This window comes from Amaranthus tricolor, chromosome 13, assembly GCF_026212465.1.
Source record: "Amaranthus tricolor cultivar Red isolate AtriRed21 chromosome 13, ASM2621246v1, whole genome shotgun sequence".
In the NCBI taxonomy this organism is placed as follows: Eukaryota; Viridiplantae; Streptophyta; class Magnoliopsida; order Caryophyllales; family Amaranthaceae; genus Amaranthus; species Amaranthus tricolor.
Window position 1 is genome coordinate 5,345,218 of NC_080059.1, and position 16,296 is coordinate 5,361,513.

At 33.9% G+C, this 16,296-nt stretch overlaps 2 protein-coding genes across 2 annotated transcripts; one reads left to right on the forward strand and one right to left on the reverse strand.

Annotated features, from left to right (window-relative positions):
- The first annotated feature begins 1,156 nt into the window (after nucleotides 1-1,156).
- Nucleotides 1,157-4,083, forward strand: LOC130798384 (exocyst complex component EXO70E2-like). The gene has a single exon (XM_057661333.1). The coding sequence runs from the start codon at nucleotides 1,977-1,979 to the stop codon at nucleotides 3,861-3,863; it is 1,887 nt and encodes a 628-aa protein (XP_057517316.1). The 5' UTR covers nucleotides 1,157-1,976; the 3' UTR covers nucleotides 3,864-4,083.
- A 2,861-nt stretch (nucleotides 4,084-6,944) lies between these two features.
- On the reverse strand, nucleotides 6,945-10,439 carry LOC130798385 (presenilin-like protein At2g29900). The gene has a single exon (XM_057661334.1). It carries the CDS (start codon nucleotides 10,390-10,392, stop codon nucleotides 8,983-8,985), a length of 1,410 nt encoding a protein of 469 aa, XP_057517317.1. The 5' UTR covers nucleotides 10,393-10,439; the 3' UTR covers nucleotides 6,945-8,982.
- Nucleotides 10,440-16,296: the final 5,857 nt, after the last annotated feature.

Here is a 16,296-nt window from a genome sequence, read left to right on the forward strand (position 1 = left end):
CCAAACATGTAGATCTTGAGGACCCGTTTTATTTTTTATATATTAATTTATTAAATATATATTATTTTCTAATTCTAATTTTCCCTCCCAGACCCCAGTACTCCTCCTCTAAGCCCAGGCACTCGCGAATCAAGTGCACTTGCTATATTTTCTAAATCTAATTCTAATTTTCTAATTTTAATTTGCAATAAAGCTATATTTATAGATTAGTGATAATAATTTATTATCATTAGTCTATAAATATAGCTTTACTGCAAATTTACAATCTCTACACCATTCAAAAATACAAAAAAAGCAAAACACAAGTCAGATTCGTTTTAGACCCGGATCCGGTACTGGATCCGCAGTATCTAAGGATCCGGATCTAGATCTTGCAAAACTGGAGCCGCGAATCTTGGTCCGAATCTAGATCCTGTTCTTGAAAACGGATCTGAATTCGGGTCCACCTGGACCCGATTCAGATTCGACCCGTTGCCATCCCTACATCTAACATTTGTAATGAAGTGTGAGAAGTGAATGATCCGTCATAAATCATAAACATTTTTATTGATCTTCCTTAATAATATTTCACACATTATATTAAAAAAAATCATGTATATAAAAATGAAAACAATCTATATAATTTTTATGCATTATATCCAAAAATAAATCTATAGTCTAGTTGTTTAAAATTGAGTTGATTGATCGAAATCGAGTACGATCAATTAAATTTGAAATAATCCATGTATTAAATCAAAACTATATTGTCAAGAGATTTTCGTATACTTAAAAACTCAAAATTAACCCGATTCGAGTTATTAATATCTAAAGCCCACCCAAACACTGAAATGGGCATCATGGTCAAGGCTAAGTTTGTTCCTGGCTACTTGATATGTAATAAATCGTCAATTATTCATAGTATTTTTTAATATCATTTTCGCTGCTCAAAACTCTACTAACACACTGTAGTCTTCTTTCTATCAAAGTTTTGTATAAGTTTAATTCACGCCATTTATTGTGCACAAACCTTATTATAATAAGTATTTTTCAATAATCGTACTTCTCAAGTAAAAATACTTACTATTTTAATATTTTTTAAAATTAATGCACACTTAAAATACAATTTCCATCCCTCTTTTTGTTACTCTTTCTCATCCCATTCAAATAGCTGTCTGCCCTCTAAAGTCTAAACCCCACATTATGTTGTCAAATACTCAAACTTATGTGCTATATTCTATGTTTCTCTATTTACTTTGTCTTGGACAATTTATTAATCTTTCCACAAATTCTCAGCTGAATTGTTCAAATATTTTTGAACGTGTGATCCCAAATCCCAATTTAATATCAAATAAGTTGTCAACCAATTTATTATTATTTTTAAAAGAATTCCCACTTGACTTGAGTACTTTGATCACTTGTGGGTTGATTGTTCAACTCAAAGCAACCATCTTTAAAGTCCTACTTGTTCAGCTCATAAATTTTCTTTGTAAATTGTGGGGTTTTTTTTGGGTATCCTAACTTTCATTGTTGAAAATTTATTGTTCTTCAACTTATATTTCAAGTTCTCAACTTGGATAGTGGACTAATTGCTATTCTTGATTCTTGTCCTTTTTGTAGTACTACTATTTTTCTTCTTATCCTCTTCTATTTTCCACCATTTGATGCGGTTAACCATGTCCGTTTCTCTACTAATCATCCAAAACGTTTGGTTATTGATTAAATATTTTGATTATATTGGATAATTTGAAAAATTCCCATAATTTTCAGCAAGTAAAACAAGGTATTTTACAAGTTTTTGCTTAATTCTTGCCATTTTTTGATTGAATATGCTTTCCTTTTGATCTTTACTTGTTTATGAAATTGGGTATTGTTTTAAATTTTTCTGTTTTTCATAGTACATACTCCAACTAAGACAATGCTCGATTCTTCTGTAAAATAATTTCATTATAGTTGTATAGTTTGTGAGAAAAATTTAGGGTTTGTTAAATCATAATATTATGATGAGTTCTATTGGAGATGTAAATGTTGGTATGATTTCTTCAAACCACCATAGACAAGAAAATTTGTTTGCTGCTCATAGTCTTTTCAAGGAATTAGAGGCTAATGATAGTTTGCCTGATTATATGAAGAAGATTTTAGCTGATCTTGCCTTAAAATTGTCTGATATGGAAGTAACCCTAGAGAGCAATACAAGTGAATCTGTTCAAGTATTGAGAAATAGGGAGTTTAATGATGCAAAAGAGAAATTGAAAATTGCCCATGAGAAAATTAGGGTTAGGGAATTGAACCCTAATATGATTTGGGAATTAGGCCCTGAATTATTTTGGGATTATATCCATTCTGTTGAGGAAATTGTGGGTTTGTTGAGATTGTTTAGAAGTTTGTGTGTGGAGGAAGATGTTAGTGATGTTATAGGTCAGGCTGAGGATTTAGTGCAAGTTGCTATGCCTAGATTCGAGGAAGGATTGGTGCATATTCTTAACAAAAGAAGGCGATCCTATGTTCCGAGTGAGGTCGAGGAGAATGTTCTAGAAGGAGCTCGTTTCGGTTTAAATGAAGAAGGAAGTATCGTTTTCGATTTGATTGACCGAAAATCTGTTCGGGTTCTTAAGTCGATTAGAAGAATTATGTTTGACGCGAAGTATGATAAGGAATTTTGTGGGGTTTATGTAAGGACCCAAAAGTATGCATTGGAAGAGTGCTTAATTGGCCTTGGAATGGAGACAATTAGCATAGATGAGTTGATCAAGTTGCGTTCGGACATTTTGGCTTCCAAAATCAAGACATGGACCCGGGTGGTTAAAATTGCGGTTCGAGTCTATTTTTCCGCTGAGAAGCGTCTTTGTGATGAAATTTTCGGGGAGTCTGATCCGATTGCATCACTTTGCTTGATCAACATTACTAAGTCTTTCATGATATGTTTCTTCAACTTTGGCCATGCCATTGCTCTTGGGCCCCATACGCCAGAGAAGCTCTTCTATCTTCTTGATATGTACGAGGGTCTAGCTCAAGTTAGGGAGCAGATCAATACCCTTTTTGGAGTTGAAGAAGGGTCATTAGTGAGGACTGAGTTTGAAGAGGTCATGAACCGACTAGGCGATTCCGCTCGAGCAACATTCGTAGGTTTTGGCGATCAAATTCTGTTGGATCCTTCGACAGATCCTTTCCTGGGTGGAGGAGTCCATCCGCTCTCTAGCTATGTAATGAATTACATCATCGTCTACCTCCCCGACTACTGCAAAACCCTTGAGACCCTCCTTCAAGATAAGGACGGAAATGGCACGAGCACAAACTCGATTTCACCTGAAAAAAACTTGTTAGCTTCTCATCTTAGGTCAATTGTGGCAAATTTGAAGTCGAACCTTGAGAAAAAGTCTCAATTATACAAAAATACCGCCTTGCAGCACATCTTTCTGATGAATAACACTCATTACATCCAGCAAAAAGTGATAGGTTCCGAGCTGCAGAACATATTCGGGGACGAATGGATCAGAACACAGATAGTGGACTATCAACAACACGCTACTAGCTATGTCAGGACTACTTGGAGCTCAGTAGTGGCCACCTTTAGGAACGACGGAATACCATCGGGTTCTGGTTCAAGGGTTAAGTTAGTCCTTAAAGAAAAGATCGGGATTTTCATTGTTGCATTCGAGGAGGTGTATAGGAGCCAAACAGGGTGGATAATTCGAGACGAACAGCTTAAGGAAGAGCTGAGGATATCAATCTCTCAGAAGGTGATTTTGGCATATCAGAGCTTTATAGGAAGGCATAAAAAGTATGATATCGAGAAGTATGTGAAGTATGATTCCGATGATTTGGAGAATTTGCTCCGAGATTTCTTTGAAGGGTCTCAAAAATCGTTGAATTATCGAAGAAGATGAACTTAGTGAAAAGTAAAGATATATAGTGAAGTTGTAGACATTGTTGGTTTATTGTTTGTTTCTTTGTTCCTCGTTTGTTTGTAGATTTGCTACGTTTCATTTGTCGATGTGCGAGATGGTCGATATTGTATGTCCTCCGATCATTTATTAGCGCAAAACGTAGTACTTGTAATTTTTGACGCATAGATGCTGAATGGAAATCTGCTTCCTGTTACAAAAATACACAAGGATTCACAAAAGTACACATAGTCCATGATTTCAGATAGATCAAATACAATTATCAGTTATTTCTGGGTGATGCCTAATGCATCAAGATTAAGATATGTATGCAGCACAATTTCCAGCAGTGGGATTCAGGTCCGAGTTTTTTTAGGTCATGTAACGGGTTATTTGATTAAAAATCCTATAAATATTTAATTGGATGACATATAAGTATATCTGTATATAACACTCGGCTTAATTGGTTATTGGTATTCAATAATGGGATTGTCAATGAAAAGTTAGTTTAATTTTGGTTGAAAAATCTTTTAAGATGTACAATAGTTATGCTTATTTTATTTTAATCATTTGATTTTCTACACAAAATTCATCATTCTATTGTGTTATCATTTGATGTGGTATTAGCTGGTAAAGAAAAATTGTGCATATAAATTCTTTTTTATGATTAAACTTTCATCACTACGAAATGATATTAGATATTTTGTGAAAATTTATACTATAATTCATTCTCATTATCACTATATAATATGAACAATAGACATGTAGTGGTCGAGTTGATTTAGCACACAGTGTACGCTATACTAATATCTCACATTCACCCATGAGTCAACAGCACTTTAAGAAAATGTTTCTTTATTGACTTGGTAGGAGTATTATTTAGAAATTGCTTCCCTTTTATAATATCTACCCTTAACAAAGCATTTTTCTCAAAAAAGGAATATTTTTTTCTTGCATTTAAAAACAAATAAAATGAGTGCTGATATGGTTTAGTTTTGTCTCTTTAACGTGTTGCTGGTGACAAAAAATATAAATAAAATCTAATTCCATATTGTATGATTTTGACATTATTTTGTTTCATAATTATTAACATGACTCAATAGTCAATAGTCAATATGCGCTTGCTATCTTTCAAGATTTAGAGAATGAAGAATCACTATGCTATAATATAAATTTACAAAATCAAAACTAACCACAACAAGATGATATTGGCTAGAAAAACCATTCCTTGTGGAGATTTAAATAACTAAAATTATTTATTTTTAGAATCGAATCTTGTCTTAATTGGAGCAGGTATCACCTTTTCAGATAATGCCATACGATTGATTCTCACCCAACTCCCATCTTTCTTAATCTATCGTGTAATGCCTAAGTTTTGACATTATTATCTCGAGGTTATTTTTATTTAATAATATATTAAAATATGGTATTTTAAGAGTCATAAATGTTATTCTTTTTGTTACAATGAGTTTGTCGATATTTTTATTTTGATTTGTTCGTTAATTGTAATAATTTTTAAAAAATTTTTTAAACACATATATTCCTTTATTTTTTCTTTATTTTAATTTATCTATACAATTTCAATGTTCTTAACATTTATATCATCTTATATTTTTTCAATGTCAAAGATTGAGGTAGTATTTGATTATTCGAAGTTAACTATGACTACTCATGCTATGATTTGATTGCAAAGGAAAACTTCTCTTTTGAGATCTTTATTGATTCGTTGAAAGGAGGGAAAATCAATTAATTTTTTTTTATTTAAAACTTGACTAAAAATCCCTAACAAGAAAAAGAAAGAGAATAATTTATTTATATAACTCATAAGAATTAAACTCTTATCACAAAGCTAAATCGAAAAGCACTTAACCATTCGGTTAAACTATAATTGACAACTATAGTTATAATTATGTTTGAATATATATCATTTTTCTCAAAACTTGAAAGTTTTTCATATATATAGGTGTTATAATTATGATTATGTTTGAATATATATAGGTGTTATTAGTTTTCATATAATTTTCAAATTAGAATTTTGAATTGAAAAATTGAAATTAATAATCCAACTTTTCACCTATTCATTGGGAATAATTTCACGCTTGAATTATTTTCTAATAATATAATCATTGTCGTACATTTGCTCACAACATACCATATTTATTATTAATATGTAATAATAGAGTATATTGCCAACAAACTAAATCAAAAATTAAATTATTCACAACAAATAAAAGACAAATATTAAATTATTAAAAACAATCTAAACGTGAGATTATTTACAGAAAACAAACAAAAAAAATTTAATTATTAATGTCAATCTTTCTATTTGCATTTCATTAAAAAATTACTAATGTGTCTAATGTGGCGCTTCATTAGTTAAGAAAGAATGACGTGATTTGGTAACGTGAGAATGCTAACATATCATATTCTATCATCCGTAAACATTTTGTTAAATAAGATGGATGATAAGACTGATAGATAATGTTTTGGCACATTTGAAAGAGCATTGTTAAAGCCTTAAAGGGCTGTTTTTAATTTTTATGCTAATTTTGATCTTCTCTTCGTCGTACTGATTTTGCTTTATTAATTGTTAAAGGACAAAAAATATTTTATGTTAATGTGAAATGCAAGAATATAACAGACATAGTTCAATCCAAACTCATCATACGTTTCATATGAACGGTAACAGAAAAGTAGGAGCAGCCGAGCAGCCGAGCAGCCCAGGTTTTATAGCACATGTACTTCAACATCAATACTTGATTCAATATGCACATGCAGATTTAGGCGGCCAGATGTATACAATTTTTACCCTTATTAGAAATAAAAAATGCTTCTTGTTACGGATTGACCCTTATTAGTGAGTATGAATACACATGACATACATAAAGTACAGAGGTGTGTAATTCATGGAACACCCACACAGTGACACCACAGATTCTATAAAGCCAAGCCCGAATGGAGACAGAAAAACACTCCCAGCATGACAGTATGAATCAGACAGATTTTTCTGAAAAGAACCAGCATCATCAAGACAATTCCACGACTAGCCATGATACTCTGAGTAACACCAACATACTGTTCTAACCATCCTCATATATTCTCATATATTCTCTTCTTCCATTCATTTCTATATGCTAATGTAAATCCTAGTTTTTCATATTATTTTTCACTTCTATTACCCACATCATTTTTGGTTTACCTCTTTTTATTCTATGCTCCTCAAAGTTTCAACCTTTCACTCTTCTAACCAATCATTTTTCGGTCTTTTTTGCACATAATTTAACCAACGTAGACAATTTTCTCATTTCATTTACAATATTTGCAAGTATAAATTCTTTTCTTATGTTTTCAATTCGAATTAATTCTATCATTATGAAAGCCAACATTATGACCATATAGTTCTATTAGTCTAATGGCACTCATGTTAATTGTCTTAGACCTTAATGGTACATCTAGATCCCATAACATTCCGGTCACAACAAACTATTTGAGTGAACCACATTAAATCTTATGCTTACATCTTGACCAACATCGCTTTTCTTGTGGAAAAGTGAGTTGAGGTACTTGAAAAACATACTTGTGAGAGCTATTTCTATGGTTCTATCTTCTCGACTATGATCATTCGTGACAAAATAACATTCTATATACTTTTTTCGTACTTCAACTTAGTTTAAACCCTTTTCATTCTAATGTCTACCTCTCTAGCTTAGTATATACATTATATCTAGTTTCATCCAATAATGTGATTTCATCAATGAAATAAAACACCATAGAACTTTTCTCTAAATAGGTCTTGTTATATCATCTAGGAACATTGCAAACTAAAAGTGGCTCAAACATGAAATGTGAGTATCATTATTAACGCAAATCTTTGTATAAACAAATAGACAACATAACAATGTCAAAACGTTAATCCCAATATATGAGATCAGCTACATGAACTAACACAAATCAACGTGATAGATTGTCAGCAACAAAGATAATAATATATTTGGCCCTTGTGCTAATTTATAACAGAACATACAAACATTTGAATTTTCTTTTAACATCATACATCTCAAACAAGAACTCCCCAACACAGGCAGCTGTATGCATATTTAGTAGACCAATAAGTTAGGAAACTTAATTATAGCAGATTCAAATTCTGCAAAAACATTATTTCATCTACAAGAATGTATAGGTTAGAAACTTTGTTCAGTCACAGCAGGAAGCACTTAACAGCATAATTTACAACAAGTGACCTCTCACAAAGCAAGCCTAATATTATGGTCTAAAATAACAATGCAAAAGTACAGGGCAAAAGATACAATAGATGGGTTACAAATACAAATCAGCAGAACTTAAAAGAACATATAACAGATACTTCAAGAAATCTATTCCTTTCATCATCCCAAAAATACGTTCCGCTTTTTTTATTCATATATATATCTTTGGGATGGAGGGAGTATATAATAGTTCCAACATAACACATATTAGCTTAATGTGATAGGCCAATCATGAAAGAAAAAACTTGGAAGTCTTTACCGTTTCCTCTTGATGAACATAACATTGCACCATTCTTCAAAAGTATTAATACCAGATGACACTGCATTCATATGATAGAGAGCGATATCGGGATTATCTTCAAAGTCACACAAGTACATTAAACATCGAATACCGCCATCGTTAGGTTTGTTCCAGCAAACTTCCTTGCTGATGCAATTTCTTTCAGTTTATGGAATATAATGAACACTGACTTGTTTTTAACTTTCTAGTATAACATAAGTTAAATATACACCGGGAACTCCCATAACGATTGCTTCCATCTTCATAAACTCCTAAGCAGTCGCACACGACTAAGCCATTTAAGTACAATTGCTAGCTTTAAACCAATTTCAACTTCATCCGAATTAAGTTAGCACTCAACAAGTTACTTTTGACGTCCTTTCACAGTACAAATTCCAGGAAGATCGAAAACAAGAGAAAGTTAATCTTAAATACTATGTGCCAATCCAAATAGTCGGAGTGAAAATAGAACCATTTGAAGACAAAGATAAAGACGCCCAAGTTAAGAACACGAGTCATTGCCATAAGAATGATCCTTGATACCTCACAACTACTAAATAGTATACAATAGACACGCCTAGAACATAACAAAATTCATAGAGCACTGCATTACAAATTCTTCAAGTAAGGCTCGAGTCAAGACATAAAACAACACTCCAAGCATGACAGACACAGGCAAAGCAGGCAAAGCTTTTTGATAAACAGCCAGTAGCATCAGGGTGATCCCGAGACCAGCTATTATAGCCAAATAGCAAGCATAAACAGTCATATAATCATACATTGCTGCCCTCCCTACCAAAACACTGTAAAAGATAAAATCTCCTAGACCAAGCTTAATTGCACCAGAAGCTCCCAAACCAATCCCTTCAAAAGCCATATTGTCATCCGAAACCACTACTTGATTGCCGCGTGATTCAACAATCATTCTTTGCTCAAGCAATGGAACAGAAGCATCCTGATTACTATTTGGCACCCGCCCTTCTTCGACACTCGCTAAATCCCTCCCAGCAACACTACTCTCAATAGTCGATACAGTTCGATTATCACTACTTGTCCCCAAGTGGACCGAGTTTACCCCATTATTTGTACATTCTTGCTGATCTCCATTACCCCTTCTATCTCTCCACAATCTCCTCTGACTAACACCATCCAATTCATTAACATTAACCGGGCGAGCTTCATAAACTAATGCAGGTATATCTTCATCCCTATCTATTGCAAGCTCCACCAAAAGGCGAAGCGGTCCAATAGGCAATAACACAGCCCCTAAATCATACAATGACATAGCAACCAAAAGAACCCAAGTAGTCCACTCAGGTAGCATTGTAAACCAATAAGCAACTAGTACACCAATAACTACCAAATAAGCTTGAGTGATAAAAATAGCCATCTTTGACATAAACACAGCCAAAACCCCAACAATAGCAAAGTTAAACAAAAGCACCATATATGTAATGGGATCAATGGGTAAACTCAATTTTGCAATTAACAATATAAGAACCTGACCACCCATAAACCCAAGTACCATAAAAGCAGAAAATCCCACATAAAACTTCAAGAATTTGGTGCATCTAATATAGAATAAGAACACTAGAAAAAAGGTTATAAGAGTTACAATAACCACAAAAACAAATGAATTTAAAAGGGCACCTTCAAATTTGTCCCAAAATGAGTCTGAATTGCTCTCATCGTAAGCTAAATTGGCTATGGTTATGATTGAATTTGAATCTGAAGATGATGAAGAAGAAGAACTGAGGGTTGAAACTAAAAGAACCACTAATAACATGCAAATTGAAACTGGGGTAATGATTCGGACTAGTTCTTCGCCTAATGTATCAATTATGCTTGAAGGTCTTTCGATTCTTTCCATGGTTAGAAATTTGATGAGAAAGAAAAAATTTAGGGATTTAGGGTGTGTTTGGGCTGAGGGAATTGAGGTTGGGGATTGAAAGTTTGGGATAAAATTATAAAAAGTTTCTTGTTTCATTAAGGGGATTGAAAATTGGAAAATAACGAGACCTAAAGATAATTTAAGACTTGGGAAGCCAAAAAAAATTTGGGAGAGGGTGGTATTTATAAAAAAATAATTGTCATTAATGAAAGTAAATAAATCTAATCTAAAAGTAAATAAATCTAATCTAAGAGTTATAAGAATAATTTTGTAAATATAATCAATTTTTATCTAATTTTTTATTTATTTTTATCATTTCTTTAATAAGGATACGAGACATTTAATTTTAAAGTCTCAACTCAAGTCTCATTTTAAGTTCAATTATAGTCTCATAATTTTCATTTCCATATGCAAAATACACTTTAGGTTATTTTTCATATTACGATTAGATTTTGGTATGGACCAAAATGGCTTTTATTGTTTACTCTTTGAGTAATAAATAAACTCTTGAATTTTTGGTGAAAAAGGTGAAGACCAATTACTTTCCTATTTACCCATAGTTTTGATGTTTTCTTATTCATGATTATACTTGATCATTAATCAATTTTATTTTATAATATTTTTGTACGTATAAAGAGAAATTTAGTCAAGTAAATTTAGTCATGTAAGATCTTGTTGCATATTTAATTTTTTTATTATATTAAATTAATTTTTTATAATTAATTTTTATGCGGATTTGTAGATAATTAATATTAAAATTAACACATTAAATTTTATAAAAATTGAAAGTGTAACTGCTAAAAGAACGAAGAAAGTAGATTTATTAATTATAGGTGAGATTTCATCTAAAAATGTTAGGCCGTATATTTATTAGAATAAGAGCTAGTGTATTTTTTAGCCTTGTAAATATATTTGGGCCTAATTTAAGTAGGGTTATTTAAGGCCCTAATCTCATATACCTATAAATATATTTTTAGATGCACAGCAAGGCAGAGGAGCACACATTTTACATGCTTAACAAAAAAATATAATATCGAGTAATATCTAAAATGCAGTAAAATAAATAAATAATAATAAGCAAGTCCAAATTAGAGAGACGGAGGGACTGTTTGTTGTACTTGTAGCCCAAGCCAAAGGAGCTAAGAGAAGTGAAGCAAAGACATGTAGAGAAGAGTTACTTGATGAACATAGGAAAAGCCAAAAATGCAAACTACCCCTTTCTATTTTTAGCTATTTAATCTTTTCACATCTTCCTCATCACCTAGAAAAAAATTTCTCAATCACCCAGAAATTTGTCTACATCTTAATCTATAAACAGCAATTTGAGACTGTTAGATTCAGTGTCATTTTCGTGATGGAAATACAGTCTCATTTTCAACTTCTAATTCTATTACAAAAAGATCAACCCACATCTTCTCAAAGTTAGCATGTCCCTTAATTCCTTCTAGTTTAATTTATTTTTTTTCATATTGTATGTTATAAATCTAAGTGTTTATGTGATTTCACATGCATTTATACTTTTGAATGTTTGTTATACATTACACTACATAAACCAATGTCACATTATTCGCTAATTATTTTTTTAACTACTTTTCGCAAATTTAAAGCCCCATTGAACACCTCTAATTATGATGATGATGTCTTTGATTAAATCCTTCCCTTCCCTTCCCTTCTCATCATAATTTCTCTCATACTCAATATAAGTAATAAATGTACCTCGCAAATACCTAAGAATCTACTTAACCGCAAGCTAATAAGCTTTACCCGAATTTGCCATATATGTACTTATACCACTCACGGCTTGAGCAATGCCCAATCTAGTACCAATCATAGCACACTTCTCTCCACCATTAGCATATAGAACCGATGACATGTAATCATTGTCCTCTTTAGACCTAGGACAATCCATCTTAAATAGCTTTGTTTGCAATGCTAAAGGAGTAGAGACGGGCTTAACATCACTCATATGAAATCTCTCTAAAACCCTTTCAATGTACTTTTCTCCGGATAAGTATAATCTCTGTTTTGTACGATCCCTAATAATTTTCATACCGAGAATCTTCATTGTTGCCCCTATATATTTCATCTCAAGTTCTCTCTTTAACATATCCTTTACCTCCTTCACCTCCAACATGTCTTTTGCTATCACAAGCATATCATCAACCTTTTTGAACGTATGTGATTCAAAAGATTAACATATATCATTACATTTCTTTAAGACATTTTACTCTTTTTTATATAATATTATTTATTTAATTAGTATTTTTTAAATATCGGACAGGTTGAGGGAAGGGGAGGAGGCGGTAAGAATGAAACTTGAAACCTTACAAGAAAAAATGATATACGTGAAGATTTGATGATTTCTGGAGTTTTGTTTTTGAAAAGATACTGTTTTTCTCTCTTACTTTCATTACATAGGGGCATATTCAATATATACATGTATAATGTAACTGACTCAAGATAACTGCCTAATAACTGCCTAATAACTGACTAAGGATAACTGCCTATTGCATAAACTGCCTAATGTAACTGTAAAATGTATAAACTGCTGCTTTCCAATACTCCCCCTCAAGTTAGGTCGTGGGGTCACCGATGCCTAACTTGCATAGAGTGCTGTTGAAGACCTGTGATGAAACTGCTTTTGTGAGAATGTCGGCTAGTTGGTCTTTAGATCTGATGAAGGGAAGACGGATGACCTTGCTTTCTAGTTTCTCCTTGATAAAGTGTCGATCGATCTGTACATGTTTCGTTCGATCATGTTGGACTGGATTTTCGGAGATGCTTATTGCTGCTTTGTTATCACAATATAGAAGGTTGGCCTGTGTCTGATGAAAGCCTAGCTCTCCTAGAAGTTTCCTAATCCATAGAATCTCTGTAACTCCTTTTGCTATCCCTCTAAATTCTGCTTCAGCACTGGACAGGGCAACCACCTTCTGTTTCTTACTCTTCCAGGTGACTAGATTACCCCCTACAAGAGTGAAGTATCCTGAAGTAGACTTCCTGTCGTCTCGATCACCAGCCCAATCTGCATCTGTGTAACCAATAAGATCAAGATTATCATTCTTTGAGTAGAGGACTCCTTTATTACTGGTTCCCTTTAAGTATCTCAGGATCCTTAGGACCGCTGCCATGTGTTCCACTTGAGGTTGATGCATGAACTTGCTTACAATCCCTACTGCGTAGGCAATATCTGGTCTCGTGTGGGATAAGTAAATCAACTTTCCCACTATCCGTCTATAGCGATCTTGGTCTGCCGCTTCTGCCCCTTCAACAATTTGTACACCATGATTAGCCACCATAGGTGTATCCGCTGGCTTGCAGTCTAACATGCCTGTTTCTGCTAAGAGGTCTAAGATGTACTTTCTCTGATTGATGAATATCCCCTTCCTTGACCTTAGAACTTCTATTCCTAGGAAGTATTTCAGTTGTCCCAAATCCTTCATCTCAAACTCTTGGAATAATTTGCTCCTGAGACGGTCAATTTCCTTGGGGTTGTTTCCGGTAATCACCATATCATCTACATAAATCACGAGGCATGTAATTTGTTTTCCACTTCTCCTGAGAAATAGGGTATGATCTGAGTTGCTCTGTTTGTAGCCAAATCTCTTCATTGCTGTAGTGAATCTACCGAACCACGCTCTAGGGGATTGTTTCAAGCCATATAGTGCTCTTTTAAGTCGACACCCCTCTCCTTGGCTATACTCATCCGAATACCCGGGTGGTGGCTTCATGTATACCTCTTCTTCAATCTCTCCATGTAGAAAGGCGTTTTTTACATCAAATTGAAACAGAGGCCACTCTTTATGTGCTGCTACGGAGAATAGGACTCGAATGGTGTCGATTTTAGCCACAGGTGAGAAGGTTTCTGAGTAGTCTACCCCGTAAGTCTGTGTGTACCCTTTAGCAACAAGCCTTACTTTATACCTCTCAATGGTTCCATCAGCATGATATTTGACTGAGAAAACTCATTTACATCCAACCGTCTTCTTATCACCTGGTAATCTGCACTTCTCCCACGTTCCGTTTTTCTGGAGAGCCATGATCTCTTCGTCCATAGCTTGCTTCCACTTTGGTTCTTGAAGGGCTTCTTCAATGGTGTTCGGAATGGTACTGGAATAAAGGGATGCATTAAAGGCAACAGCTGTCTGTGAAAGATGTTCATCATCCGGTCTACCAACAGGATATCGGGATCTCTGGGATTCATACTCGGGATCATACCTCTTCGGGGGCATTCCTCTTGTACTTCGAGGGGGCAAATTGTATTTCCTGGGGACAACACCACTCCTTGGCACAGTATAGTCAGTGGATATATCAATGAGAGGAGCAGTAGGACTCGGTGTTACCTGACTCGGGCTCGGTGTTACCTCTCTGTCGACCGGATGCTCAGGGATTGGATGCTCAGGGACTGGAGTAGTAAACTGAGGAGATGAATCAGTGACAATGTCTGTGGCAATATCGGTGGTAGTACCTACTTGCTCTTTGGGAGCTCGACTGTCAGCCAAAGGATGAGTCAACCAGCTGAGGTCCTCACTCATACTCTCCCCCTGAGACCGAGGGTGGGTGTAGTAGGAAGAATGTTCAAGGAAGTCACAGTCCATGGTGGTGTAAAGTTTGTGATGGACAGGGTCATAACATCGATAGCCCTTTTGCGTAGTTCCGTACCCAAGAAACACACATTTTGTAATGACCCGTCTTAATATAGGGTGTATTGGCGGAAACAATACACTAAGTTGGGTCACTAAAATTTTCAAAATAAATTTATAACTTCGAATAAAGTAAATCAAAAAGTCATTACATAATAATCCAGGGAGTAAAACACTCCCATAAACAAAAATAAATAAAACATCTAAACTTCAACTTAATGTTCTAGGTAACCCTACATCTCTCAGTCTTATTCCCCAGTCGCTCCGAGTGAATTCAATCATCACCTGCAACAACTAAACCGCAAATTACCACTTAGTGGCCAGTAACTAGACTGTCCTTAACACAAAGGTTCAAATTTAAACAAAGAACTAATGCGAGACTTAATTAAAATTCAAACCAATTAACAACGATCCAACCATACAAGCCAAACCAATAGAGTCAAATAATGTTGATCAATTCAATTAATACCAAAGTAGGGTAACCAAATCAATTAAAACCAAGGATAACTTTTCCAAAACAATTTAACAAAAATCAAGTTAACAATATTTTCAAGTCGTACTTGGAACAGACGCAGTGAACAAATTCGCGGCCCACTAAGCCTAGATAAAGTCAGGGCGAACCTCGGGTCAACCACAATGATATAACCCTGTCTAAGAATGGCCAATCTCTCTCGTTTTCCGAAGATCCAGCATAACGAGAACGACAACTAAATCTAAAACCAATCTACTATAGATGTGCTGTCCAATCGAAGGAACCACTATGGACTTACCCAACGATTTCCAAATAACAACAAAACCAATGTTCATAAGGAACCACTATGGATTTACCCTTAAGAACCCAAAAGTCAAATTCCAAAACCAAATCAAATGTTCATAAGGAACCACTATGGATTTACCCTTAAGAACCCAAAGGCCACAATGACCGTTTCCAAAATACCAAAACTCCAAAGGAGTAGTTCAAAACCAATCAAGATCAAAATCATACAGTTTAAGTTGTAATGTCTGAGTTTGGAATAAGGATAATTCGAACTTAATCAAGAATACACCTTACTACAACTCTTGGCAAGAATATACTACAGACAATGTTATTTTATTCTTAAGTATAAACTTGTCGACAAGCAACAAAACAGTTTTATAAACCATCAAAATAAAATCACATAACCATTATAATAGTCAATAAAAGTCAATGGTCATGGTCAAAGTCAATGCCAAAGTCAAGTTCTCTATTTACATGACTTTAACAACAAATGGTCATAAACTATCTAATTAAATAAATAAGTAGTACATGAAATTAACACATAACCAAGCAATTAGGTACATGACCAAAAATAATAAATTAATAAATTAAATCAGGTTT